Source organism: Hakea prostrata, chromosome 3 (genome assembly GCF_041222555.1).
Source record: "Hakea prostrata isolate BN-2017 chromosome 3, UWA_Hpros_2, whole genome shotgun sequence".
Classification (NCBI taxonomy): domain Eukaryota; kingdom Viridiplantae; phylum Streptophyta; class Magnoliopsida; order Proteales; family Proteaceae; genus Hakea; species Hakea prostrata.
In genome coordinates, this window is record NC_142602.1 from 21061763 (window position 1) to 21089379 (window position 27617).

Here is a 27617-nt window from a genome sequence, read left to right on the forward strand (position 1 = left end):
CTGCCACATTTGTCAATTTAGTGTGCTGACCACCCCCAAATTGGAAGGCAGAAATAAAAGAAACATCAATGACCCAAGAAACCCCCAAGTCCTAGGAGAATGCAGAGACCAGAGCAGGCACTCTGGTATACAAACTCAATAAGCCAGTGTTTGGAGAAACCTGTGGATAACTGTCATTTATTGGATACATTCCCACCAGCGGAACAGCCACACGGTGACAATAAATTTTTCTTATCAATTTCCTTTTATCTCCTGTATATCATCCTTAATTAGTTTGCTTCATAATATTCGTAGGCTGGAGCTCATACTGTACACTACAGTGTTCTTATCCAGAGGTACAGAGTTACTGAACATGAGGGCTTGTACTAAAGAGAGATTAGAACAGAACATTGTACTCGGGGTGATGTTTAATTAGCCATTGATGAATGCTACATAAGAACTTGCAATGCATTAAATAGGAAATCCTTCCAATTTCACAAGGAGCAATGATTAACAATCCCTTATTACGGGAATTAGATTGCCTCGCTTATCAGAAATTTGTGGTCCAGTTGAGGTGACTAAGCTGAGGTTGTTGATACGCTCCCACTTGTGCCCCAGGAGAGGCTGCAGCCATCCCCACTCCAACGTTGCCGCCCATGCCTGGAACCATGTGGTGAGGATTGGCCATAGCAGCTTGTTGTGAAGGATGATATAAACCAGGATATTGCACATGTGCGGATTGACCTGCAGCAGCATTGAAGGAAGCATGACCTGAATGGGATGGCAAGTATGCAGTGTGAGGACCTTGTCCAGGTACATTATAATACGGGGTTGATTGCATGCCAGGCAGCTCTCTTGGGGTCTGAATCCATATTTCAGATGTCTCCGCCTGTCATATCAACCAAAAATAGCACCGTTAGGTTCTTCCATAGAGATTAGGATTATTAAGATACCACCATCCACAGTCAAATGAAACATAAATGAAGGCCTAATGAACTGCCCACCTCTAAAGACTTGACAAACCCCCTTCATTTTAAATCTCCCCAAGAACAAACAAAAGAACCCAAAGAAAACGATAAATCGAGTAGGAAAACAGTAATACACTGAAGATTGTTTTACTCGTGGAGTGTGTACTGTAAACCATAAATAATAGATGAAACACCAAAGAGAGGGGGGTGGAAAGGGGGGGGTGTGGAATGGATGAAAGGTGGGGAAGGATAGAAGTCGTATGAAACCTGTGATCGTTACCACAAATTACTACAAATGTGATAGTTACATTAGATGGGGAGACTTCTGGATTACCTCATTGTGTGCACTAATGTTTGTCTGATGAAGTGGCACCCATCTTTTTTCTGAGTCCGGATCCTCAACCCATTGGGGGAGCACTTTGTGCTCCCCGACGGCTTTACCACCACAAATTACAAGGGGGCCCAGGGGTTGGGTGATGGGATTTTTTTCTTTGTTTTATATTTTTACCTGTGGGGCCCACCAATTTTGTGGTGGTAATATCGTCTGTGCTCCCCTGACGGGGTGATGATCCGAATTCCTTTTTCCCACCCCTCTTCTCCTATTTCCTTTCTCATCCTCATTGTGTGCACTAATGTTTGTCTAATGAAGTGGCAACCTTCTTTTTCCCACCCCTCTTCTCCTATCCTTTCTTTCTAATATAATCCATCCCATTTCCTCTCTCCCACTAAGTCCACCCAATACAAAATGCATAATACAAAATTTCATTTCTCTTGCCAACCCAACCAGAAAAAGTGCGACCAACCCTCGGAAGTTACATCAAACTAACACACCCTAAAGGAAAATAGAGTAATGATGATATCCCAGATCTCCACCATTACAATAGAGTTAAAAAATGATAATAAAAGAAAAGAAAATAGAGATCTTAAATATCAATTTTAACCTACCTATAATTATTTTTCTTCTTATTTTTGATAGACTCCAATAACTACTATCTACAAACAAATACAAGCATACAAGATTTAAGATACAAAATATTGTGATGACGATGATGTAGTGATAATGGAAGTAACATAAAAGGTTGTGTTCATTCAAGAATAATCTTGAAGAGGATGTCATGAGACTCTGGAATAACTATCTTTATAAACTTGATCACCCTTACTTAGCACCTCTAGTTCTTAAAGATAAACTTATACAGGTCTTCTAACCACACCCACCCTCAACCCCAAAAATGAAAAACAACTTCCACAGGTTAAATGACAGTATCCTTTAAACCACAAATAGATTCCAGATGTACAACTAGATGATTTAACAAACCGTAATTTTGTCAAGTCAGAAAGTGCACATTGAGGACCTACTAGCAAGAGAATTTATCTTCACCAGCATCAAATTTGCCAAACGAGATTGTATGTATGGTAGGTAAATGCAGAACAATTGTATAGAGATATTACAATAATCTCAAGTGTATGAAACCATTATTAGTTAAAGTAACCAATGAACATAAATCTATATTAAGATACTCCAAGTTATATACTAAAATACATCTACAGTATTACCTGTGGGTTTGGAACATAGAGATTGCCCTCTTTGTATTTGATCCGGGTAGAATCATCTAGTCCAGTTGCACCCCCAACTCCTCCTGGAGCATATCCAGCCAGACCTGTGTAATTCCCGAACGCTGTGGGACTACCAGCAGGCACAGGCTTATATTGTTGGGAACCATATTTTAAGCCACCAGCAGTCAGCTGAGAGCTCCCTCCTGGCATAAGCAGGTAGCTGTTGCCATTCGAGGGGTGAGGATAGGCAGCATTACTAGAATAGCCAGGCACAGCCATTGGTGGGACATACACTGGAGAAAGGATTTGACGGTATGGCATAAAATTTGGAAAATGGGAAACATGAACCTGGGGATACAACTGTGTCATGGGTTGCTGTTGTACCATTGCCACTGACGATGCAGGAACACGATTGGCTATCTGCGAACCCAAGCCCTGCAAAACATAAGACCTGATCATTTTAAGTTGAAAAATGAACAGACTGCATATACACAACAATATCGCAGAGAGAAAAAATAGTACTTGGTAACACATGATTATCAGCCACTAATTTGAACAGAAGATCCATACCTCCTGCAGAGAAGATAAACCCTGTCCCCTTAAATTTTCATCAATAGCCGGTCTGAAAAATGGAACATCATAACCACTCTGCATATCATATCCCTGATGACAATACCAGAATTAGGAAAAACAATTAACGAGAAAAGAACCCAAACGAAGACTGCCATAAATTGTATGAAAATCAATTCAGTCAAGCTTCAAAAGCAAAGGATAAGTTGATCCCTGAGAGCAGATGTTTCACCTCTGAATATCAACCACCACTTCTCCAGTATAACTTTGAGGGCCAACCACAACAACAGAATAGAGGTCTAACAGTACAGCATTTAATTGCCACTAAAAACCGAAGTGAACTCACCGAAAAACTTGGCAAACCAGTATGAAACTGCTGCTGCTGCTGCTGCTGCTGCTGCTGCCGCTCAATGGAAGTAAAAGGTGGGCTATCATTTCGAACAAGTCCAATATCAGCATAGTTTTCCAAAGTTGGAGGACTTGACTCTTGCTTATCAGGTGATGCATGCTCAGAAGCCACAACGGATACTGGAGAATGAGAGCTAGAACTCCTAACTTGGTCATCCACGAATTCTACATGGTTTCCATCTGAAGCATCTTCACCAGAGGCTGTCGTGGCTGTTGACAGTACACTGCCATTCAAATAGCCAGAATTTTTTTTAAGCCTAATTAGATCTCATTTTCCAAATTTAAACATTACGCTATAAAAATTATTTATAATGCCAAGAATTTCAAAGATAGACAGATCATGACAAAAAAATAAAAAATAAAAAAGAGCAATATAGAACCAACCTCACCGAAGCTTCCCCATTTGATCCCTCTGCACTCCCAACAATTTGAATCCCAGATGAAAAGCTCATCGTTGAATCAAAGCCTGTCCCAAAGCTGCCAAAGGCCAGCTCTGTGCGGTGAGCCTCTGGCACACGAAGATGTGCTGGTATAATAACATGCTGACTATCAGAAATGTTAACTTGCGATAGCTTCTCCTGCAAGTGAATTGTTTCTGACTTCAATGATGAAGAGTTGTCAGCCAGAGCAGAGACCGGGGCAGCAGTTTCATTTAATCCAGCACTGGATTTTTTACTGGACTTTGGTTTCCATTCCATGTTTGGCTGGGGAGCTGCATTAAAGGAATTCGCATTAAGACTCAGCCATCCAAATTCCTAGAATACAAGTAGATTTTCTATGGTCATTTATACAATTTAGAAGCAGGGGAAAACTTTGCATTTCACTCCAAGGCAAATAGTCCAGTTAAGGTTGGAACTGCTAAAAATACATGAAGAAAAAAAAAAGGATGCAGACAGGGAGTCAATAAAAAAAGCAAAGGTAAGATACTACACCAACTAAAATCACTAAATAACGATGAAGCATGAACTAATTGCATAAAATGATTATCACATGCAAATTAGGACTGACCAAACAGTTCAAACTTCATGTTGAACAAATAAGGAACCCTATTTCCAAATATGAGCAAATTATTTGCCCAAAAAAAAATAGAGCAAATTACTTATGGAGTCGCACAATGACATTTACCACCCCTAAATTTTTGAAGTTTACATCCAGTACTGCCAGGACAAACACTATACCTTTGCTGTTTCCATTTTACTGTCAAGTGATGATGTCATCACTCAAAATATTTAAAATCCAAAAACCAAACTCCCTAATATAAACATGCCAAATTAACATTTTCCTCCCCACAATCTGCAATCAGCCTGCCCTATGTCCCTTCTTCCTCCACCTGCTCCCCTATAACCCCACCCACTACCCTCACTGATTTGGTACACTAAGCAAGACATCAGTGGCACCTGGGGTAATTGTGCCATCAGAGCAGCTGATGAGAAGCTCAAGCAGCAGCTTCTGTTGATTGCAAGGTGTTGCAATGGAGAACACTAGAGGTAATATCTAGCTGTCTTTGATTATAATGTTTCTTAAACAAAATGCTGAAGTTGCTGCATTTTGAGGATCAAAAGTAGTTTTATCTTACGCAAATTGCTGCACCTAAAGCCAGTGGAAAAAGCAGAAGGTTTCTTAAACAAATTGCAGCTGCTGTATCCCCCCTTCCCCCCCCCCCCCCAATTGAAATACTTGGCTTCTTAAATAAACTGTAAGTGTTCTTTTTTCTTTTTCCCTCTTCTCTTTTGAATTTGGAATTTGTGGTTCAGGGAATCTGGTGGGTTTTGCATTGTAATGATATAAGAGAGAACAACGACTATCCAGCTCTGCAACATTGCCTTGCATAATTTAAAGAAGATTTAAACACAAAGAAAAATGAGTGAAAGATTCATGCTAAAAAAATTCCTCTAAATCCTTGTATATCTAGTGAGATAGATGTGGACAATGACAAGGGAATTGCCTTCATCTACTTTGCCAGCTCCTACCTGACATTACTGGTCCCCTGCGATCAAACCATACCAAAAGGAAGCAGAAGCCTCTGTCCTTCTGTATCTCCACCATTTTATAGGTTTAAGGGTATCAGTCCATTAAGGAGCGGGCCTTGGTGCAATGGTCGGTAGACCACAGTTGTAGCCTGAGGTCAAGGTACCGAAACAGCCTCTCAGCAAAAAATGTTCAGGTAAAGCTGCATAGGAGAATTGCCCCCTAGCCTCTGCTTGTGCCGAAGCCTTTGGCACCGGGTTCGCCCTTTTTAACGATATACAATTCCATTCTTTTATTGCAGTAGAAGAGATCGTGATTCCATTGTTTTCTTTAAGTTTTGTCCCAGCCCCTAGGATGTGGGATTTGATTTTGTCATTTAAGTAAGAAAGAGAGAGAGAGAGAGAGAGGGGTAAAATATCAAGAGGGCAAACCTTCTACATTTCCATGGAATTCTGAAAGCACGAAGAAGAAAAGAAAAGAAAATTGATCAATTTTTTCTCTGGTTTTCTTTGTCCAATTAGGGAAGACCCTGGGAAAATTCCCCATCTGACTTCTATGTTTAAATTTTTTTTTCTAATCTTGGCAAAGAAAATAAAACCAACCAGCAGCCTGACCATAAGGTCTGCTCCAATAACCCGATTTTAAACCTACAGACCGTTTTTTTTATAAGATACAAGGAGGGTAACATCATTCATTCTTTTCAAAATTAAGGGTGTTAGTCCCAGGGGCACTGGATGTAATTTTGTAAGTTTTAGGGTAGTAGATGCAATTGTATGCAAATCTAGAGGTCATATATGTAATTTTCTCTTAATCTAGATGTAATTAAAAATAAAACCACAAAATAATAAATAATCCACCTACATCTGCATCAACTCGATGCCCTCAGATACCAGCCTGAGATTATAATCTACCACTAATGCCAAAGAGAACCCCAAGTATGTGACAAACGCCTGCAAATGTGTTAAAACTAGTGCTCCTGTGCCCCTTCTGTTGTAGGTCCCAAGGCACAAAGGAAGCCCTAGGTTTGCTGCCCTCCAGCATAGGACCACTACTTCAGAGGCAGTTTGGTAAATGCAGAAGACCTATTCAATACCAGCAGGGCATATTTGAAATCAGGATTTTATTACAGTTTAATTTCTGTATTTTAATTATTAAACCAGTCTAGATTATGTCAGGTCTATCAGTAAGTAAATAGACTGTTAAGGAATCCTTTTAGGTTAGTGATAAGAACCCTACATAAATTCAAGTTAGAATTTGGAGTACAACTACAAATTCAGTACTAGAGTATAAATAGAAGGCCTATGCATGTAACACTACTCAAATTTTAGAATTTTTGCAGCCTAAAAGCAACGTCCTAGTAGAGCTTCTCCTCAGTAGTAAGGTAGCTACAGGTGACCAAGTAAGCATTTGAGGGTTTCAAACTGAAGGTTTTCTCCTCCTCCGACAGCTTGCAGTCTGCCTGCATCATTCCATCTCCATCTCAGCCCATTACCAAACTTGGTTACATTTAAGTAACAGTGCGCTTTGCTCAATTCACCCTTCCCCTATTTTCAATTTCTGCTTCTGCAAATGCTACCCCATTTGGCCCCTCCCCTTCTCCATGAACCTTAGAACTCATATTTCTTAAACCCTCCATTAAAATTCTTCCCCCTTGCAGATCCCTAATCCCTCTACAGACACTGACACTGGATTCCTGCCTCAAAACCTTTCCCATCCACTACAACCCTAAATCCCTGCTACCCCAGATCCCCAAACCTAAAACCCTGATTCTGAAACAGTAATCCAAAACCCTAGTTTCACAAGTACTTAGTTTCCCTTCTAGAACCTAAACATCCTAACCCTAAATCTGTAATTCTAAAGACCACCCAAGAATTCTAAAACCCTAAACAACGGTCAATTCAAGTCCCCTGTGAACAGAATTTGAGGAGTTCAGGTCAGCAATCTATTATACCAAGAAGTCAGAAACTAGGGGTGTCAATTTGTAGTCCGAACCGTTAAAGCCGAACCACACCGGCCCGTTATAGCCCGAACCAACCTGAACCGAACCTTAATGGGCTGTGTTTGGGCTGAGGATGGCAAAGCCCGCACCAACCCGAACCCAAACCACAACCCGTTATAACCCGTTTTATAGTTTTACATTAAATATTGTTTGAATCATCATATTACCACTAGGTAGTTGGTATAGACTATTATAAAAATTGAGCATGAATTCAAAGATCATTCTACTACTTGTAAGGGACAATTAGAAGGATTAAGTATGAATGTACCAAGTTTGTCTAAATTAAGTAAATATTTATCCAATCCAAAGGTATTTATTTTGCATATCAAACTAAATACCAACCCAAAAAAAGAGACAGATTTCATAGAAGGGAAAAAATTCAACATTCTCACAAAACAAGAACCCAATTTCAAGACAATCAATCATAGGCCATAGCACAAGTTAGAATTTAAAAGGGTTTTGGTTTGAAGATTTGTTTCACGAGGACTATATGGTGGAGCTTGAGGAATAAGCTTGCAGTTTCTATGTTACTATGGGTTCTTGATTTCTAAAAGGTGGGTGAGATTTCTAAAACGTGGAATGACTTTCATTTTTTAAAGGAAATTGATCAATAAAAATTTTGCTTTCCATAGAATTTTGGCTCTTGTTGCAAGATGCTTAACTATTTGTTTTTGTTTTTTTTCTTGCATACCATAAATTGTTAGATAAACTGTTAGTCAACCCGAGTATAGACCGTTAGTTAGCCCGAACCCAAACTGCACCAAACCGAAACCGGCCCAAAACCATTATTTTGCTAACGGACCATGTTTGGGCTGGGTGTTTTTGAGCCCGAATCTGCCCCAAACTGCACCGTTGACATCCCTATCAGAAACAAAGAATCCAATTAGGAGCTCAGTTCAGTTTTATAAATCAGATAAAGAGGCTTACTTTTGAGAGCTCAATTTTAGTTCAGAATTCTGTTTTAGCCCTAAACAGCAGTGTGACTCAGTCAATCCTAATTTATTTCACTGCTATTCATCTAAGGATTTTGGCTTTTCAGGCCCTTATTCACATGAGGGTACGTCACCTTTAAATTGTTAACATTAGAAGAATATTTGGCGGTCAACGCTCACAAACCCTTGGAAATAAGCCAGTCTACAAACCTTTACGTCGGAAGGAAATAAGCTACTGTGGGTGTCAAAAAGTTTGTACCTCGTTCCCATTCCCATGATAAGTTGGCATACAGTTGACACTCATCAAGCACCCAAACACCCCCACCCCAATACACCACAAAAAAAAGGGAAGAAAGAAAGCAGCAGACAGCAATTTGGACCTAGATTAAAGGAAAGAGATGTCGCTCATGAGAAAAGGCCAGGTACTTTCAACTAAAAGATGATGTGGTGGCCCTCACGTAGTCTTTATCACAAGACTTCAAGGGGAAAGGAAGACATGAACATAAAAGTAACCCCCCCCAACCAAACAAGAGAGGTTGGGGGGGGGGGGGGGGGGAAGGAAGGTAATCCTTATGCGAGCGACTTCCAAGTGGTATGGCTTTTGTATAATTCTCAACCATACTCAGGAATGTATCATGAAACCAATATTTACTAGCTGAGGTTACAACAACAACAACAATAATGAATCTTGTCAAATAAACAGGAAAATATATTTCGATAACACAAAGTTCCATAAAGTAAACATATATCACAGACTTAAAACCACTGAAATATTCTATCACATTTAGCATGGGTCTACTGAGTCTTGATATGCCATCCTCTTTGTCAAAGGCATATATAATATTTACAGTACAAATTGATATATCGGATGGCATAATAATATTATTGGTCTTAACAGTAACTAGACCACAATGTAAACACTTACAATTTAAGTAAGTTAAATATTGAACTGAAATCAGCAGCATTGCTTGAGCCTCTGGTCCATACTATGACTCTGTAGGGCAGAGTTTGGATTCAGAGAATCCAGACAACCAAATATCAGTTACAGACTTACAGGCTCATGTTTATCCAAGATAATTAACTTGACATGAACCTCGAATCACAGGATCTGCATCTTTGCGGAACGGTAGATGTTTCAACTTCAACAAACATGAAAAGCACATGGTATTATCATAATACGGAATTCCAAGGTGCAGCCAGTGCCGAAGGCATCCACACAAGCAGAGGCCACAGGAGCAATTTTCCTACACAGTCTTACCCAACAATTTTGCTGAGAGGTTGTTTTGATGCCTTGAACTCAGGCCACCACTGTGGTCCACCAACCATTGCACCAAGACCTTCCCCTCATAATCTGGAATTCCAACCATACCTAAATAATGATAATCTACCAAGTAAATATTCCACCCCACCCCCCAAAAAAAACACACATTATAGATGGATTTCCTTTGATCCAGACTGATATTAGACTTCAACTCCCAAACACAGTTCAAAAGATTCAGAATCGCCTTCTGCTTCTCCTTTTCTTCATTAGGAGGGAGTCAGACCAGTGGTTGCACTCATCCAGAACAACGACACGAAGTAATCTGATAAAACTAAACACAAGTTGTACCAACACCATGGTGTTCTACATCGACACAGGTATCAAAAGGCTCAATTCCAGCACCCCAACTAAAAGACAAAGAGATTCGTTGACACACTAAATTAAAATAAAGCATGACAAGAATGCCTGACCAGCATAAATAAATTATAAGCAGTAATGTTGAACCTTTTTGATGACCAACAACTTGTTGATATGGTTTACTATGATATTGGTTGCTTAGAAAAGATCTGCCAACTGCCATGCTAGACATAACAGACTCAGAAGCACTTGATTGATTAACAGAAGAGGGCTGAACTGAAACCATAGATGCAGGAAGATCCTTCCCCAAAAGTGGACTTGAGAAAGAACTGCTAGTGCCAGATGGTTGTTTAACAGAATTTTCAGAAGGCTGTTTTCGAACACCTACAACCCCAACTTCACGTCTGATGGCCCCAACAGCAACAGAAGATCTGGAGTCTGGAGAAGGCACATGAACAGGGTCTGTGGAGGAGGAATAGACTCCAACTACAGAGTTGCTTGATGCTAATGTTGCAGAGTAAGATTTTGAATCATGTGTCCTGGATCCCTGTACTCGTGGTGCTGAGTTTGGGATTGATGACCCTGCCTCACCAGAAAATTCCTTCCTATGAGTGACATTTGAATTAACAGCTTGGGCAAGTGTAGTGCCTGAATCAGATGTCCCTTTTAAAGCTTGAGATGGCTCTTGGAACTCTGAGTTGTTGGCACCTGAGGGTTTTGGATCTGTCACAATCACCGGTGAACTGCAGATAAGAAGAGAGGATGGCCATTACATATTTTAACAGAGCAGACTGGAGCCATTTATTCAGAAAACAAAATAATATCATTTTAACTTCAGTTCCATACATCAAATCATCAGGGTATCTTTTAGATCTTAGATACCATAATGTATCAAATCATATCAGGGTATCTTTTAGATCTTAGATACCATAATGTCAAAATCTCAAAAGTTTCGGCTAATGGTACTTCAAAATGCAAAGATGAAACGTTTTGGAAATTTCCATAATCTTGTTTCAGAATAAACTTTAGTCTGAACAAAAGAACTGTATGGTTGAAATATCGGTTATATTGGTCATTTCTTTTAAGTACTTTAGCCAATTCAGCATTTTACACCCCCTTAATAGCCAAGCAAAGTCATACGAAAACAAAACAATGTTTCAGCAATTTTGGTATCTCAGGTCCGTCTTGAACAAATAGTGTAGAATATTATACAAGATAGTATAGTACTCCAGCTTAATTTCTTTTCTCTATTAGTATGTTGCTTCAGCTTTATTTCTTCTCTTTATCTCCCTTGTCAAGCAAGTAACAGACACTACAGTGCAAAGCATACCATAATACAGAGTGCAAATGAAGAAATATCTGAATTCTGAAATGCCTCCCATGATATTCTGACTACCTGTAGATTCTAACCGAACAAATGTTATCAGCAGCCATAAACAATCACACCTGCATCAGTCTAAACACAGAAACAAAATCTGCCAATCAGTAACCCTAAGACGCCCATATTAACACAAGTTTATTTGGTAGTGTTGGATGACTAAATCCAGTGAGACGCTAATACTAATAGAACCTTGTCCGTCTCTGACCAGATCACAGGTCCATGTGTAACTTCTGCAGCAACAAGACCCCAAAACCAGCCCACTGTAATCATGCAATTCAACTGCTATGGTAGACAGCTTGGTCTGATGATGTGGCAGTTTTCTGTTGGTTTATTGAGCATCAAATTTGGGAGCCCCAGTCCAGATAGAAACATGAAGAAGAGAAGGGACCAAGAAAGAATTTAGCAGGGGAAACAAGGTTACTACCACACCTTAAGTTACTATGGGACACTGCATATGTGGTACCAATCATGGTGGGAGATCTCGCTAACAGGCATTTTTTCAACACTTTAGGGGTTTTGAAAAGCCCCTGTCTCGCTCGAGAGAGGCATATCTCGCCTCTCTCTCGCCCTTCTCTCGCTACAAGGTTCTACAATGATTGTACGAGTGTGGTATGGTACCAAATCGAGGCAAACTCTGAATACTAGATATGACCCCCCCCCCAAAAAAAAAGGGGTCAAGGTCGGCCAGTGAGACGATGGCGGATAAGCTTCATCGTCGAGAGGGAAATAACCCGGATCACTAGCTAAGGCCCCTAAATGACCGCTCAGTGATAAAGGAGGTAGGGGTGCAGAGACAGCCAGGAGGTATATGTTGATGATCAAGCTTTGATCTACACTTTCATGGAAAAAAATTTAATTTTCTGTTATTAAAAAAAAAAATTTTGAATTTTCGTATTTAAAAAATATATTATCTAAAAAATTAAAATTAAAGATTACAAATAAATACTTATGATATGAATGTGATTATTATTTATGTTAAACTACATTTAGAGGGCTACAATCTCATGTATTAATATTTTGATTATCATGCTTGCTGCATTTTTTATTTAAATAATTAAATAAAATAATTATTTTAAAAAATTATCTTTTTTTTTTAAATGATGCTTATATTATGTAGTTTATTTTAAAAATACAAACAAGTCTTGTTGAGCATTGAATATATGTTATCTTAGAACAAAGTGTGTGTTTTGTTGTTTTATAAATTATTTTTACATAAAATAATTATAAAAAATAATATTTTTTTAAATTTTATCTTTTTTTTTTAAATGTTGCTGATATTATGTAGTTTATTTTAAAAATACAAACATGTTTGTTTGAGCACTGTAGATACATTATTTTAGAACAAAGTGTGTGTTTTGTTGTTTTATAAATAGTTTTTACATGTTTTTATGTATCTAAATATTATTCTAATGATTATTTGGGAACATTCATGTATGTATTTGAGACTTTCAATGCTATATATTTGAGTCTTAAATGGCAACTAGTGGGAGTGGCGGCACTAATAGTGGGACTCAAAACATTGCTTGGCAACATGGGGATCCACTGACTGCTGACAAGAAGAAATCCCGATGCAAGTATTGCCTCAAGACTTTGAATTCTAGTGGTTCAACCAAATTAAAGCAACATTTGGCTGGTGGTTACAAAGATGTTTCCAAGTGTCCCAAGGTTCCTTATGAAGTGCAAAAAGCAATTGCAGCAACTTTAAGGGGATGGAAACAAAAAAAAAGGACAAGATGGCACAAAAGCAAAGGGAATTTGAGGATACAGTGCTATCTAGACCTATTCTTGATGTTGATGAGTCGTCAAGCGACGATGAAGAGAGGAGGAGGGTTATGGGTGTTGAGTCATGAGCCGAATGGAGACAGATGAAGGCTGCAATGGAAGCTAGCAAAAAGTCCTTACATGTTGAGAGTGTGAGGCAATATGAACAGAAAAGGGGAGCAGGTGGTTCGGGGTCAGGGGCATCCATGCCACCTAGACATAGTTTTCAGGGAACTGAGACTGAGAGGACCGAAAAGAGGAGGAAGACTAGACATTATGAATCCACATTTGACTAAGACCCCTCCCTCTTCAACCACAAGACATCTATAAAATTAGCATTCCATATATGTTTGCTGGAGGTAGAGAAGGCAATAGGGAGGAGGAAGCTAGGTTGGCAATCAGCAAATTCATGCTCTACAACAACATTGCAGCCAATGTAGCCAAAACACCATACTATCAAGGGATGATCAATATAGTTGCTAGGGCAGGTGTAGGGGTTAAAGGCCCAACAGCTTGGGAAGTAATGAATAAATATTTACCCAAGGTAAAGCAGGAGGTGGATGAATAAATTGGTTCATTAAAGGAAAAATGGAGTACATATGGTGTTACTGTGATGGCTGATGGATGGACTAATTCTACTAGACAGTCCATCACTAATTTCATGGCGAGCTGCAATGGAAAAACATCATTCCTTAAGTCAGTGGATGCCTCAGATAAGATTAAAGATGTTGAATGCTTGAATACCTTTACAAGCTTCTTAGGGAGGTGGTCCTCGAGGTAAGGCCAAAGAATGTTGTCCAAATTGTCACAAATAATGGTGCTAACTTTAAAAAAGCTGGTGGATGTTGATGAGGAAGAAGAGCAGCAGAATCCACCTCTTTTGGACACCATGTGCAGCTCATTCAATTGATCGTATGTTGAAGGACTTGGGGAAAAGAAAGTCAATCAATACTGTGGTTGAGAGGGCTAGAAGTGTAAGTAATTTTATTTATAACCATGGTTATGTGCTGAAGATGATGAGGAACCACTGTAAGCGTGATCTAGTCAAACCTAGATTGACTAGATTTGCCACCAACTATGTAGCTCTAAAAAGCTTCCAGAAGAAAGTGGCGGGTCTTCGGCACATGTTTGCAAGTGAGGAGTGGTTTGGTTGGCGTGGATCTAGCTATCCTGATGCAGTACTAGCCCAACAAACCATTGCTGATGATTCCTTTTGGAGGCAGCTGAATAGGACACTGGGCATTATAGAACCTATTGTGTTTGTTTTAAGGATGGTGGATTCGGAGAAGAAGCCCACAATGCCCCACATATATGTTGCCCTCAAGCAAATGAAAGAGTTGGTTAGAGCCTACGCCCCTAGCTCCTTCAAATCCTACGAGAGGATCATCGATAATAGATGGGAGATGCACTTGATGCATCCTTTGCACTTGGCTGGTGAGTCACTTTTAAGTCTTTAAGTTTCTGTTGTATACTTTAATTTACATTCTTTATTTGTTATAAGTTATAACTTATAATTTATAAACAAGTAAACAACCAAATCACTAAGTCACTAACCAAATTTTTTATTTCCACAATGCAAGCATACTACCTCAACCCAAAGTACCATTACAAGAATGATCTGGGCCTTGATGTAAAGTTGATGAATGCGGTGCAAGACGTGGTGGAGAAACTTGTGTCAAATCCCGTCATGCAAGGGACAATTAATGGAGAGGTGAGAACTTATTCAATTGTTTCTTCAACTTCTTGCATTAGTGCATTAAGCATATACATAATACAATAATTGAAGAATTGGTGTACAGATCAGGGAGTTCAGGGATGCCCTCGGGAGTTTTGGAAAGCCTTCTGCAATTGCAACTAGGCAAAAAAAATGATCCTGGTAAATAGTCCATTACTCTATAAGTCATTAAGTCTACAAGTCTATAACTCTATAAATGATAACTGATAAGTTATATAAATATAAAGATTTACTTGCCTAATGCATTCTTATTTTTTGTTATGCAGCTGACTGGTGGGTGCTATATCGAACAATTGCGCCAAATCTTAAGGACATAGCAATTAAAGTACTCTCACAGACTTGCTCATTCTCTTGTTGCGAGAGGAACTGGAGTACCTTCTCGCTCATCCATAGTAAGGTATGAAACAGATTGGGGAGTAAGAGGCTCAAGGACTTAGTGTATGTGCATTACAACATGAGATTGAGAGTAGGGCACATACAAGATGATATAGATGACGACAATTGTGAACCGATTGAGTTGACTGATATATTCCACGAGCCCCCCGCAGAAGATGAGAAAGATGATGTCATATATCAGTGGGTTAGGGATCGAGGTGGCCCAGTGCTGGATGGGCCAGGAGGGCAGCCGAATCCTACCATTGCTGCTGCTATGGGCTCAGATGTTGTGGCTGAGCACATATCTTCTGATGAGGGTCAAGCTGCTGTAGCGGCATCAGAAGGACCAACTGTACCATTTGTGGAGCCACCTAGTCGACTTGAAACAATTGAGGTGACAACTAGTAGTGGGGATTCAGATGATGCCAATGATACCAGAGGGCCAAGTGGCCCAAGTCAGCCATTGAGTTCGAGTCATGGAGGCAGTCAGGCTGGTCGTGTTTCTGGTGGAAGTCAGGGTCAACAAAGGGAGTCACCTCCACTAGGTCCGAGTCATCCGACACATGCGAGCCACAGTTCCCCTATCTCTCGGACTTATGCTAGGAGTAGGAAGAGCATATCAAACCAGGGGCAGGGGCAAACAAATGATGATGCGAGCATGCATGATCTTGAATTGAACATGGGAAGCATGAGCCTAGATCATGGTCAGAGTGATTCACAACAGCAGAGTTTGGACACTTGCCTGTCATCGAGGTACCAATACGGGGATCACAAGCACCGGGTCGATTACAGTGGGTATTCTTCTTATGGAGGTCATAGTATTCTTCAAGACCCTGTACCTAGAGAGTACACATATGGGAGTGAAGGTGGGTTGTTAACTGACTGGTTTAGAAACCCCTACCCACATACTCAACAACAATGGCTCTTTCACCCACCCACGATTGACGATTATCCCAGAGTGCTATTCCTCCAGTATTCTGACATGGAGACATATTAGTTCCATATAAACCGATATGTGACATACTACAGTAATGGATTGACTTGGAAGTCATATGTGGCCACCGTTCAGAATCAATTGCAAATGATGAGTGATACTCTTAGTCTTAGTCTTGTAAGTTGTAAGTTGTAATCTTCTAATTCTTAGTCTTAGTCATGTAAATTGTAAGTTGTAATCTTCTTAATTCTTATGGTTGTAAAATTTTGAAGACATTTAACAATTTATTACTTTGAATCTTTGATAGTTTGAACTTTGATCACTTGTTGACTTGAATACTTGATGTGTAATGTTATTGTATTTGATACTTGATACTTGATAGTTGATAAATGATAACTCATAACTCATTAACTTAAATTACTTGATATCTTTACATTACATGTTGTCTCTAAGACTCTAACCTTGCATTTCACAGAATTTCGGTTTTACACATAGGGTCGACTTAGGAGTTAGGAGACATAGTTAGGGTTATTTTCTCACAAATCAAGGCCACCAATGTGTTCAAAAGGCCTTAAATAGGCTAAATACCAAGTTTCAGCCCAACCAAAGCCCTAAAACCCACCGAGATGGGCCACCGAGACTACGCCATTTTTTTGGTAGATCTCGACAGAGATCTCGGTTGAGATCTCGCCTTTTCTTAGTGGCGAGATCTCCCACCATGGTACCAATCACATGAACAGGGGCAGTGGGCTCTTACAAAGCTGGTGTGAAGCTTAAATGTCAGAGAAACATTCTATTAGAAGCTCTATTAATTTAGCTCCTACTTCAGGTAATAGATTCTTAGTTATTAAATACATAAAGCCAATAGTTTCTAATTCTGTTTCATTCCTTTTGAGTATCCATATCTGTTTAGGAGGCTGAGTTCTATAAAACCCTATTAACTTCTCATTTCAGCTTGTTATTTTTATTTTGTAGGAGTCCATATTTTGAAGTATGGAACAACTAGATTCTATAGGAAGTTAACAATTCAGTTGTAAGCTACTTCATAGCAACCACTTTTTATTCTCCAGAGTCAGAGAATTCACCAAGATCTTGGTGATATCTGGACCGAGATAAAAATAAATGCGAGTCAAAAAGAAAACTGTATACACACGAGCGCACACCAGATTGGTCGGAATCTCGATAGAACTTGACCAACCCGAACAACCAGGTGTTGTTTAATCCTGGAATGCTCAAAAACCAATTCTGGGATCAGTTTTCTACAGAGGAATCACTGAGCAGCTGGAAATTATCACTAGCACTGGGTTAGATCTGTTAAGACCCTCTTTAATAAGAACCACCAAATAATGGGCTATCAAAGGACTAGGATATGGTCATGAATCCCATACAGCCTTACAGTACTTTGTTCGAGTAAACAGAGTTACGTTAAAAAGCAAGTCAGTCATACATGCATCAGCCTTCAGCAATGATACATCCAATAAGCCAATTTCTTAGGCATATAGAATAAGAAGTAATATAACTAATATCTGAGATAACATAGAGCAAACCTTTTCTCAGTCTGGGTTACTTGCTCATTGGTGGCAGTTGTCGACTGAAGGGGTGCATGTTTTACTTCCCAGCTTGTAGTTTGATTCACTCTATTGTCTCTCACAATTCGAAACTCTTGGCTAATTCCTGCATCCAGCAAAATGTTATCCATTAATAGGGAAAGATTCAAACAAATAATACAACTAGTAAAGTTAGAAAAGGACAGGGCTCAGCACTTTAAGATGAGACAACATTTCAGTAGAGAGACTGTTCTATAACTCAATAACGATTATTTCACTGAGTGAAGAAAAAAGGTTGTCCAAACAACAAAAAGAATTAAAGAGAACAAGAAACATGACAGCAGAAATACCCTACACCAAGGGAAAGGCACGATAAGTGAATGCATTAGGCTTGTTGTCGTAGTGAACTGAAGTATGTGCCGCCATAACAAGGACCCATAACCTGCAGGCTGTTTTTCTCATCAGTTTGCACTTTTCTCAATTAGTTGTTAATTTAGTTTGATTCTAAAACATTGATTTTAAAATTACTTCCACATCATCTTATTCTATATAGCCTTCTAGTTCCTCATGGATTCAACCCCTTCCTTACAATTGTTCTAATAACATTAGGCTTTAATTGTGCTTTATTTATGATATAAGTTGATCTTGTCATCTAAGCTATAAGGCCTCTGTAGTGGAAAGCACACACCCTTTGTTAGCTAAGTCCCTTTTGACAGACATAACCAAAGAATACATGAAAATAAGACCCAGAGCATAAAAGAAATTTATTATCTGCTTAAAGAGTGTTTCTCTATCCAATCAGACCCAAATATGCCACATAATGTCTCCACACAGACTCCAAACTGCAACATGAACACCTGGCTGGCCTCAGTTACCCTAATGTCCATCAAAGTTCAAATTTTAGGAGCGGCCAGAACCCATGCAACCATAAAGTGAACCAGAAGCAATCTAAGGTTACTGTTGGGGAAAATGGAGGCCAGAAGTTGCAATCATCTTATTGGGCCTATAGGCTATTAGGTCCTACATGTCTGCTGACTGTGCCAACAGACTGTTGTCATTTCTGTAGTAATTTAAGAAAATAAGCTCCATAACTAGGATCTCAAACGAGTTCGGAATGAAGCTATGAGTCTTGACCTTGAGCTATAAACAGCAAATGTAATCACTAGTGGGATATGATTTTACAGATTGAGAAGTTCTCCCACGTCTTGATGATTCATACATATAAGTTAACTCATCTCTTTTCTGATCAAGTATCTAATTACGCTACTATGTAAATAGGAACCAAGTACACAAACCGAACCCAATTGACAAGACACCTTTGCATATACATCAGTTTCATTGTACTCTCTTCTCTTTTACAATAAAAATTCAAGCAAAATGAAAATAAAACCAGAGATCTTTGTCACAGTCGGTTTCTGCACCCAACCCTTTCTTTTCATATTCATTCTTTCAAAGGGGTGTGCAGTTTATTACACCAAAAGGTGTCAGTGAACTATTGAAGCAATCTAGAGAGTATAAATGCTGATGGTGATAAAGGTTACTAACTTTCGGTGGACATGAATATAAAAAGTTCAGTCGAGAAGCATAACAAGTCTAAGATTGCAGAAGCATTCTTCTATGGTTCATCTAAGGGAATCATTATTAACATTGGCGGGCTGAAATGGTTAGAGTTTTGGGGAATCTCAATTAGGGATTTGGGTGATCTCTTTTGCTTAACACTTGGACTCTGTGTGTGGAATAATTTAATAAGGGATTGTTTCAAGTTTGAAACGACTCAGATTGGATGCGGGTAGAAATAGGTTTTTTGAAAAAGTTAAATATCATTACTGAAGAAGAACAGCCAACCACTCGAATACTTGAACTGATCCTTAAAGAAATTCCAGCACCCTAGTCGGTTCTTCAATGGGATCAAATTAGGTAGCTTAGAGGAATCTAATGAAACTGATGGACGGGCAACCAAGGCGCGAAATATCGGTGAAACTGACAAACAGTGAATTTCGCCAATATTTCGCCAGGTTTCGGTAGTAATTTCGCCCCCTGGTTTCAAGGGGTTAGGTCATTTTGGGCCGAAATTTGGTGTCTAGCCTAATTTGATGCCAATAAACACACTGGGAGTGCTACTAAGGCTTAAACCATCACCTACACTGAAATTCTTGATCAGCACATGCCTAGTTTTATGGTCAATCTTCAAACGGCCGTAATTTTTATCCGGGAGGAGTTACGGGACCCACAGCATATCAAAATAAATGGCTTGGAAAGCTTTACATCGTCCCTACTCAGATTTACCCAGCATGTGCTGTTTTAACTGCCAAATTCCATCGTCTAGTTTCCTAGTTAGACTTGGGTTTCTAATTTCGAGTCTTTTAATCTTTGTTTTATTTTCCTAATATGTTTGGGGTTTCTTAGCTATATATACACGTTATCTTGTAAGGAGATTCTCACTTTTGAATAACAATTTCCTGTTTATTAGAGTTCCATGAATTTTTTGTTCTTCGTACACAATGCATCAATGTCCAAGGTCGAAGCAAAATAGAGCAAAAATGCAAGAAATAGGAAGGAAAAGTTCTGTACAACAAAGAAAATTTAAGCAGAAATTTGCCAAAAAAGGGGAAGAGTTGAGAAGTACAAAGCCAGATTAGTTGCAAAGGTAATGCTAATTCGGCAAGGAATTGATTAGCTAACAAGTCTTTGCCCCAGTTGCAAGGATATATAGCGACAAGTCACCAAAATATCACAAGAAATCAATAAATTGGCGATTTCTCGCGATATTTCGGCAATTTATTGATAATATCATTTCGCGCCCTGTTTCAGTTTGCCCCCTTCTGAAACGGCAAAATATCGCCATACATTTCGCCAATATTCCATTCCTTGGGGGGCAACGGAAAATTAGTAAACCTAACTCACATAGCCGCAGTGCTCAAAATGAAACTTTCCTTCATACAATCATGGGCTCAACTGAAAAACTACATTAATATATATATATATATATATATATATATATATATATATATATATATATATATATATATATATATATATATATAGATAGATAGATAGATACATTGACAGACATAAATACCACTAACACTACGACTCTATTGGAACTAGAATTACTGTTCATGTGAACAGTAACTTCAGCTTTCCTATAGCATTTACAGCTTCAAATAAGAATTTAATCAAAACAGATAATAAGCTAACTAAAAATTAAAACAACCTAATACATATCCATGATTTATGCTGCTATCACCTACAACTAAACTGCTTTTAGACAGCCAAACTGCATCAAAAAACTCACCTACCATAAACATAGAGAATTTAATTAATAGGATTCTCTTTTAGAAGTTAAAAAATAATAATAAATAAATAAAAGGCAAAAAAGGGGAGAGAGAAAAGAATGATGTTTATGTACATGTGAAATCATAGGAAGAAATTTACAATGCACTGGGGGGGTTTCCAAAATAAAAACCAGAAAGAATCTATGGTAGCAAATCTTGTGTGGCATGTGAAATGTACTGATATTGTATAAAATTAAGAATTTTAGCAAGAAGAAGAAGGAAAGCTTAACTGACATACGTTAGTACTTGCATAAAATTCTAGCATTCATGACTATGCTGATGGATCTCTTCCATCACCAAGCAAAAACAATAAAATGGCAAGATAACAAGTAGCTGTGTCAAACAGAGTAGGGATGAAGCTAAAGCACATAAGCAAAGAAATTGCCAAGGTTCTCAGTTACCCGGCACAGAATTCCCAGCATAACCTCCCCTACGAATGCGTCGATCTCGAAATGACTGAGATTTAATCTCCTGCCCGGCATGATCAGTATGTCTTCCTTGCTCCGAAGAATTTCTATATACTGTGTTCTGAAGCCACAAGTAGATACATTTGTGAGAGAAATGTTACATTTTCTGAGCAAACTCCATTTAAATATACCATATCCATATTGAAGTACAAGAGGAACACCATGACAAAATGTGGGAACTGCCGGAAATACCAAGCCACCTTCACATGCTTAGACTAACTAGAAAAAATTTTACTTTCCTGCGTACTCAGAAATAAGAACAAAGAACCAACTAGATAAGATGCATAACTGTGAGCTGGCCATGGTTGTCAAAGCGTCTACCTAGGTGTGCCTAGGCGGCAAGGCGATTGAACCGCTTAATTGACGTGCAGTTTTTTTACAGTTTTTTCACCTAGGCACTTATTTGGCATCACACTATCATAGAGGTGAGTAAAAATGCAAAATTACTACTTTCAATTTCACACCTATAATTTGATATAGTATCTAGTCATTGTAATGATGCTTGATGAGATGAGCTTATGTTTGTGTTTTTTCTGGATAATTTTTCACAATTATGATTCTTGAATGCTTTGCTTCTTCTTTTTTTGGATGAATGTGATTATTGAATGTTTGTTTAGCTTATTATTGAAAAGTAGTTGCATTGAAAAATTTTGACCCAACGGCTTTAGTCACCTTATTGCTGCCTAAAAGCCAATTTGTAGCCTAATCGCCTAGGCGGAGCCCCAGCTGCTTTGGTCGCCTTGCCACCCATGAAGTGATGAAACTAGCTAAATCCCTTCATAACATCACAAGGTTTGAAGTTCGAACTAAAGAAGTGGACGAAAACTAGGAGGCATGAAAACAAGATAGACTGAGGGAGAAGGAAAGGAAAAAGAAAAACAAATTGAATTTTAGAATATCTCATTGAGAAGAGCAATATAAGTCGTGTAACTATGAGGTGGATCAACTCTATCATGACACCAATAACCGTCAAATTAAATAAATGGAAAATAAATAGGAAGGCCGCAAGACAAGGGGTAGAGCAGAACACCACAAGTATGTTCCAGCACAACAAGTGGAATGAAGTTACAATACTCATAGCCAATAAAATACTTGATACATGTGAAAACAAGTACATTATAAAGCAAGGGCAATAACCATACTACTGTATTGACGGCAACTAGGATCAATACAGTAATGAAGACAAAGTTAAAACACCAGCACTTTTTTTTTCTATCCTTCAAAAGAAAAGAACAATATAGTAATGATAAGAAGGATCGATAGATGAAAGAGGGTATTGGATGGGCTACATCACCCTGGTTCTCACCAACAGCTAGCTCAGTTGTTGAACATGGATTCTACTCCATAACAGAGTCTACTAGGCCACAAATCAATTTCTTCAAAAGTCTAATCTTCTATTGCAATGAAAGGGCTAACTTATAGCTTGGGTAAAGCTTTACAACAAATAAGAACTTTCTGAAACAAAAATAAAACTATTAACCTAGTGACTAATGACAATATAATCCCGAGGGAAACAGAAACCAACTAGAGTTAGAAACTATCAGGCTTTATAATTCAGCCACATGCATAAATAACTAAAATAGAAGCCAAGCTAAGCTTAAAAATTTCCCACGAATAAAGTTTTCATGTAATCTTGTCCTGGGCCCACAAATCTTCTAAGGAAATTCCTGAAAATGGGAAAATAAAATCTTTCACATGAACAGTGTTTTGACTTTTCTTGCCCTTCTGTAAGACCATCTGGACTGAATGGGTCACATTAAGCTAGCCTGGTTCATTGCTGCTCCACTTGGTCCTGGTGTCATGGTTCTCTTCTATTCAGACCTTGATTCTACATCAATTACTTTATAGAGCCTCCAAAATCTTGACCAAAACAGATCACCCAAAACCCTAGTTGAGACACCCATCTTAACCCACCAGATTAATAACGAGCACTGTTCCAAGTGACAACCATTTAAACCAACCTACACCAAAAGCAAACTTTTAACATTTCAATCTCATGGTATAACATTAAACCATTTCTAACCATAACCGTTTAGGTGGTTCTTCAGAGATCTTGCTGCTGGCCCTCAGTTGAAGCTCTTCAATCTTATGCTACATGAAGAATCTCATTGCAAGACCGACACACAAGTAATAGCCCATCTATTTTGCAACCTTAACCTGTAGCGGTAGCTGCCACAAATCTTAACACAAGAACCAAGCAACCACAAACCTGAACAGCTAAACTAAGCCACCCCTCAGGCAGTCGTCCATCGATCCCACACAACTGCGATTCCCATACGTGAGAACAAAACAACCATTTGATATTGCAAGCAAGAAAGAACAAGCAACAGACAGCACAAAGTAGCAGTAACAGCAAGGTAAGAAGCAAAAATATAGATGTCGATTATTAACATGTTCATTATTAAAGACGAACATCGGCAATTCAACATAGACTACTTAGTGCTCTGTTATACCTCTTTCTTCTTGTCTCTTCTCCGCTTAACCTCGTGAAATGGATCTGAACAAAGAAAGCACAAATAAGGTGTGATACAACCTCAGTAGAAGAAAGTGATTTAACACTTACAAATGTTTAGATTGTACAACAGAACCATGTAGTAAAAGAAAACCATACAATAAGGAAAGAATTCTACTTGAATCAGGAGCATCAACCAACAAAATTCAAGGTGACATAATTCTGAACCAATGGATAACCCGCTCTGGAAAAAGTTGAAAAGCATCAGATGCATTTACTAAATCAAAATATGGAGTGGTGCATATTGTCAAGACTCAACAGACCCACCTAATCCAGTTCATCCTGGACTTGTGAAGTAGACTTGATGTGATCACACAGAACCCCTTGCGAATCCCCAAGTGGGCCCCAAGAACCACCAAACAAGCTGGTCGAACCCTTCCAAGGTTTATTCGAGTTAGTATTTTGTGAGTTATGAAAGAGTCCAGTCCATTTTAATTCTTATTTAAGTTGGGTTTGAGGTGGCTTTCCACTAGTTAAGTTGTGAATAAGATAGGACTCTTTTACAAGAAGGGTTCCCATCTTTTAGGAGTTTGCCTTTGATCATAACTTAAGTGGTTGTGGTTTATTTAGGTAGGGAGTCGTTCCCTAAAGAGGACTCTCGTAGATAAGTCAGTCTTTTATTTCAAGAAGAAATCTTTTACTTTAGCTGGTAGCTAAGTTGGCCTCTAAGTCTTAGTTGAGTTTGAGTCAAATTCCCCTTTCTTTGTAAAGGCTATAGCCTATAAATAGCAAAGTAGTCTTTGTAATTCTTCAGTTTTTTATGATTAACAAAGTTGATTAAGTTTGAGGATCAGGGTTTCCTAGTTGAGGGGGTCCTGGTTGAGTAAAGTTTGTTCAAGTTCAGCTTCTTCTTCTTCTTCATTCCAGCAAGCTTCAAGCCATAGTTGTCGCGGGGGCGGGGGGGGGGGGGGGGGGGGGGGGGGGGGGGGGGGGGGGGGGGGGGGGGGCCCCGCGGGCCGGGGGGGGGGGGGGGGGGGGGGGGGGGGGGGCATTTTTTCACCCCTTCACACATCCACCACAAAACCACCATATAAAAAAAAAAAAAAAAAAAAAAACCACACCCCCCCCCCCCCCCCCCACCACCACCACCACCCCACACCCCCCCACCCCATTACATGGTAACAACCACGGGTCACGGGTAGCTTGTCCAAGCCTAAGCTAATTGCAATCCCCCCCCCCCCCCCCCTCTGTCATTCCAACAGCAGCCAAGTACAGGATCTCCTCCACCCCTACCCTGCCTCCTCTTTCAATTGCACCCCCTCCCTGACCTTTTTCCCTTCTGCACAGCCCTTAGGAAGCAACCCGCACCCCATCACAACTCCCTCTCCCTCACTTCCCCTGTAGGTACAGCCACTCTCCTATCCTCCCTCACGTCCCCTAGACTAATCACACTTATCCCCTGCCCTGTGCACATCTGAAACACCCTTCCCTAACCCCTGCAGACATCACAGCCCTTTCTCCTTCCTGTTTCAGACCTCTAGACACCCTCCCCATCCTCCTGCAACCCTAATAATCCCTTTCCTCGACCTGCCCAGCCCCTGCAAGTCCCCCTTGACCCCCCCCCCTCACTCATTCGGCTCCCTGTTTTTTGGCAGAAATCTGAGAAACAGAAGAAATTCAGAAATTTCTCCAACCTATTTTAAAGCTTCTGAAATTTGAACCGAGTTCAACCTCTGACCATATATCCTGCATTCCAGACCAGTGAAAACAAGTTTTGAAATTATAGGACAGCAAATGCAGGCCTTCTTCCACTCAGCCAAATCCCCCACCCCCACCCCCCAAAAAAAAAAAACCCTAGTTTTCTGATTTGTTAAAATTCATATCTGAGTTCACATTACAGCAGGGTTTTAGAACAATAAAATACCCTATAAACACTAGGATAACCATTCTCTCTTGCTGGAAATTCCTGGACAGCCCTCGGATTTAGGGAAATTCATATACTACCCTTAACCCAAAATCTGGGTTTTCATCAAGACTTGGTAATTTCCCCGTTACCAATGAATGCACAACACTTATATGTCCCAGTGATGAAGTTACAAGGGAGCTAGACAATATAGACAACCGATAAAAGTTATTGACTAAAGTGCCCTATTTGCAATCCAACAAGCCCCACCTCCATTAAGCTGAAATGAAGGATGTGGTAATCACCAAATTTTATAAGTACATCCAATAAAAGCATTGGACATACCAGTGAGGAATAGCTATATAAGTCTAATATAAGAAATACCTAATGACGGCTCTAGTATAATATGGCCTGTACCAATTCCTCATATTCTAAAATGAAATCCCAATTCAAGCATATATGCAATTAGAATTATAACATAGATAGTGTAACTCATCGGACACTCGTACACTGGTGCCAAAGAATTCTCATAACCTAGTTGCATACTTGCATTACTGCAGCACATTAAATTGAAACATAATTTTTGGCATATGTAAAACATAACCACCACACTATCAAGTATTTAACTCTAAATAAAATTAGGTAAAGAAGTATCCATATTCCAACTCAACAGAGTATTTAATACTTACAATTCAAGTTTCCTGAAGGGGAACAAAAAACCACTGACATTGTCATAGTTCGTTAAACGCAGACACGCAAGCTTCAGCATCAAGCAGATAAAGAAACACAAAAAGGATCACCCGAAAACGGTAACAAGGCATCATCTTTCAAGTACTACCCTTGGTTAAGTTATCAGTATCATTCCAATTATTATTGTTAAAAAAAAAAAAAAAAAACACACACACACACACTTCAACTAAAACACAATGACTATCATAAATTTGAAAGAATACTAAGAATAAAAAATAAAGTGCTAACAATAATTCTGGGAGAGAAGAAATAAGCTTTTGCAGAAGCTAACCTTGACTCAACAATTTTTGTGTCGTCTCGTTAGGATCCATATTACTTTCCTTGAGCATGACATAGATATCGGCGTCGGAATGATTACCGACGATTTCTTTTATTGATTCAATGGTCCTCCGGACGCGAGCAGGGAGTATTTGAGTTCCGCCGTCGTACCGCGAACCGGAGACCATCTCCGTAAGGAGAAGAGGAAATGGATTAAAGACCAGAAAGAGAAGATGAAGCCAAAGGAAGCAAAATCAAAACCTCAACCGGATGCGAATGAGGAATGAAGAAGATGAAGAGATTAAAGGAGACGATCTTTCAAGTCTCCAGTCGAAACAACAAACCCTTGGGCTTGCTTTGCATCTCTCCAAAAAAACCCGCCAACAAAACTGAGGAGGAGAGGAGAGATGATAGAGAGGGAAAAAGGGATGAAAGTTCGAGGAGCAAGGGTTTTGAAATCGTTTTAACCGACGACTAATATGAGCTTAGAAAAAACTCTAGCTGCTTTATCTTCTTTAGGAAGTGAAATTATGAAAATACCCTTGCCTTTAAAGGCTTAATCTACCTTCACCCCTGCTCTTACGGTTTTCACTTTTACCTTTTGCACGGGAGCCCTTCTGGCTTCTATTAATACAAGAGGCTCTAGATGAGGCGAGGTCGCCTCTCCTTGGTCCCACCACTTCTACCGCACAAATTAGGTGGGACCTTACGTTTTGACTAGCT

At 39.3% G+C, this 27617-nt stretch overlaps 1 protein-coding gene across 1 annotated transcript; it reads right to left on the reverse strand.

The window, feature by feature from the left end:
• LOC149021534 (uncharacterized) lies at positions 1 to 27356 on the reverse strand. Its single transcript, XM_089149748.1, has 10 exons — positions 26908 to 27356; positions 23985 to 24028; positions 21466 to 21592; positions 17730 to 17856; positions 10144 to 10739; positions 3864 to 4191; positions 3418 to 3703; positions 3072 to 3164; positions 2502 to 2936; positions 1 to 868 (listed from the first exon to the last, which is right to left on the reverse strand). The coding sequence occupies exons 1-10, from the start codon at positions 27080 to 27082 to the stop codon at positions 530 to 532; spliced, it is 2550 nt and encodes an 849-aa protein (XP_089005874.1). The 5' UTR covers positions 27083 to 27356; the 3' UTR covers positions 1 to 529.
• Positions 27357 to 27617: the final 261 nt, after the last annotated feature.

Bases quoted from the DNA above. Each gene is read 5' to 3' on its own strand.
- LOC149021534 (XM_089149748.1), bottom strand. From the start codon at position 27,082: ATGGTCTCCGGTTCGCGGTACGACGGCGGAACTCAAATACTCCCTGCT. The intron at 24,029-26,907 runs GTTAGCTTCTGC...TTCTTTGTTCAG, and splicing joins ACAAAAATTGTTGAGTCAAG to ATCCATTTCACGAGGTTAAG. The intron at 3,165-3,417 runs GTGAGTTCACTT...TATTGTCATCAG, and splicing joins CTGGTTTGCCAAGTTTTTCG to GGATATGATATGCAGAGTGG.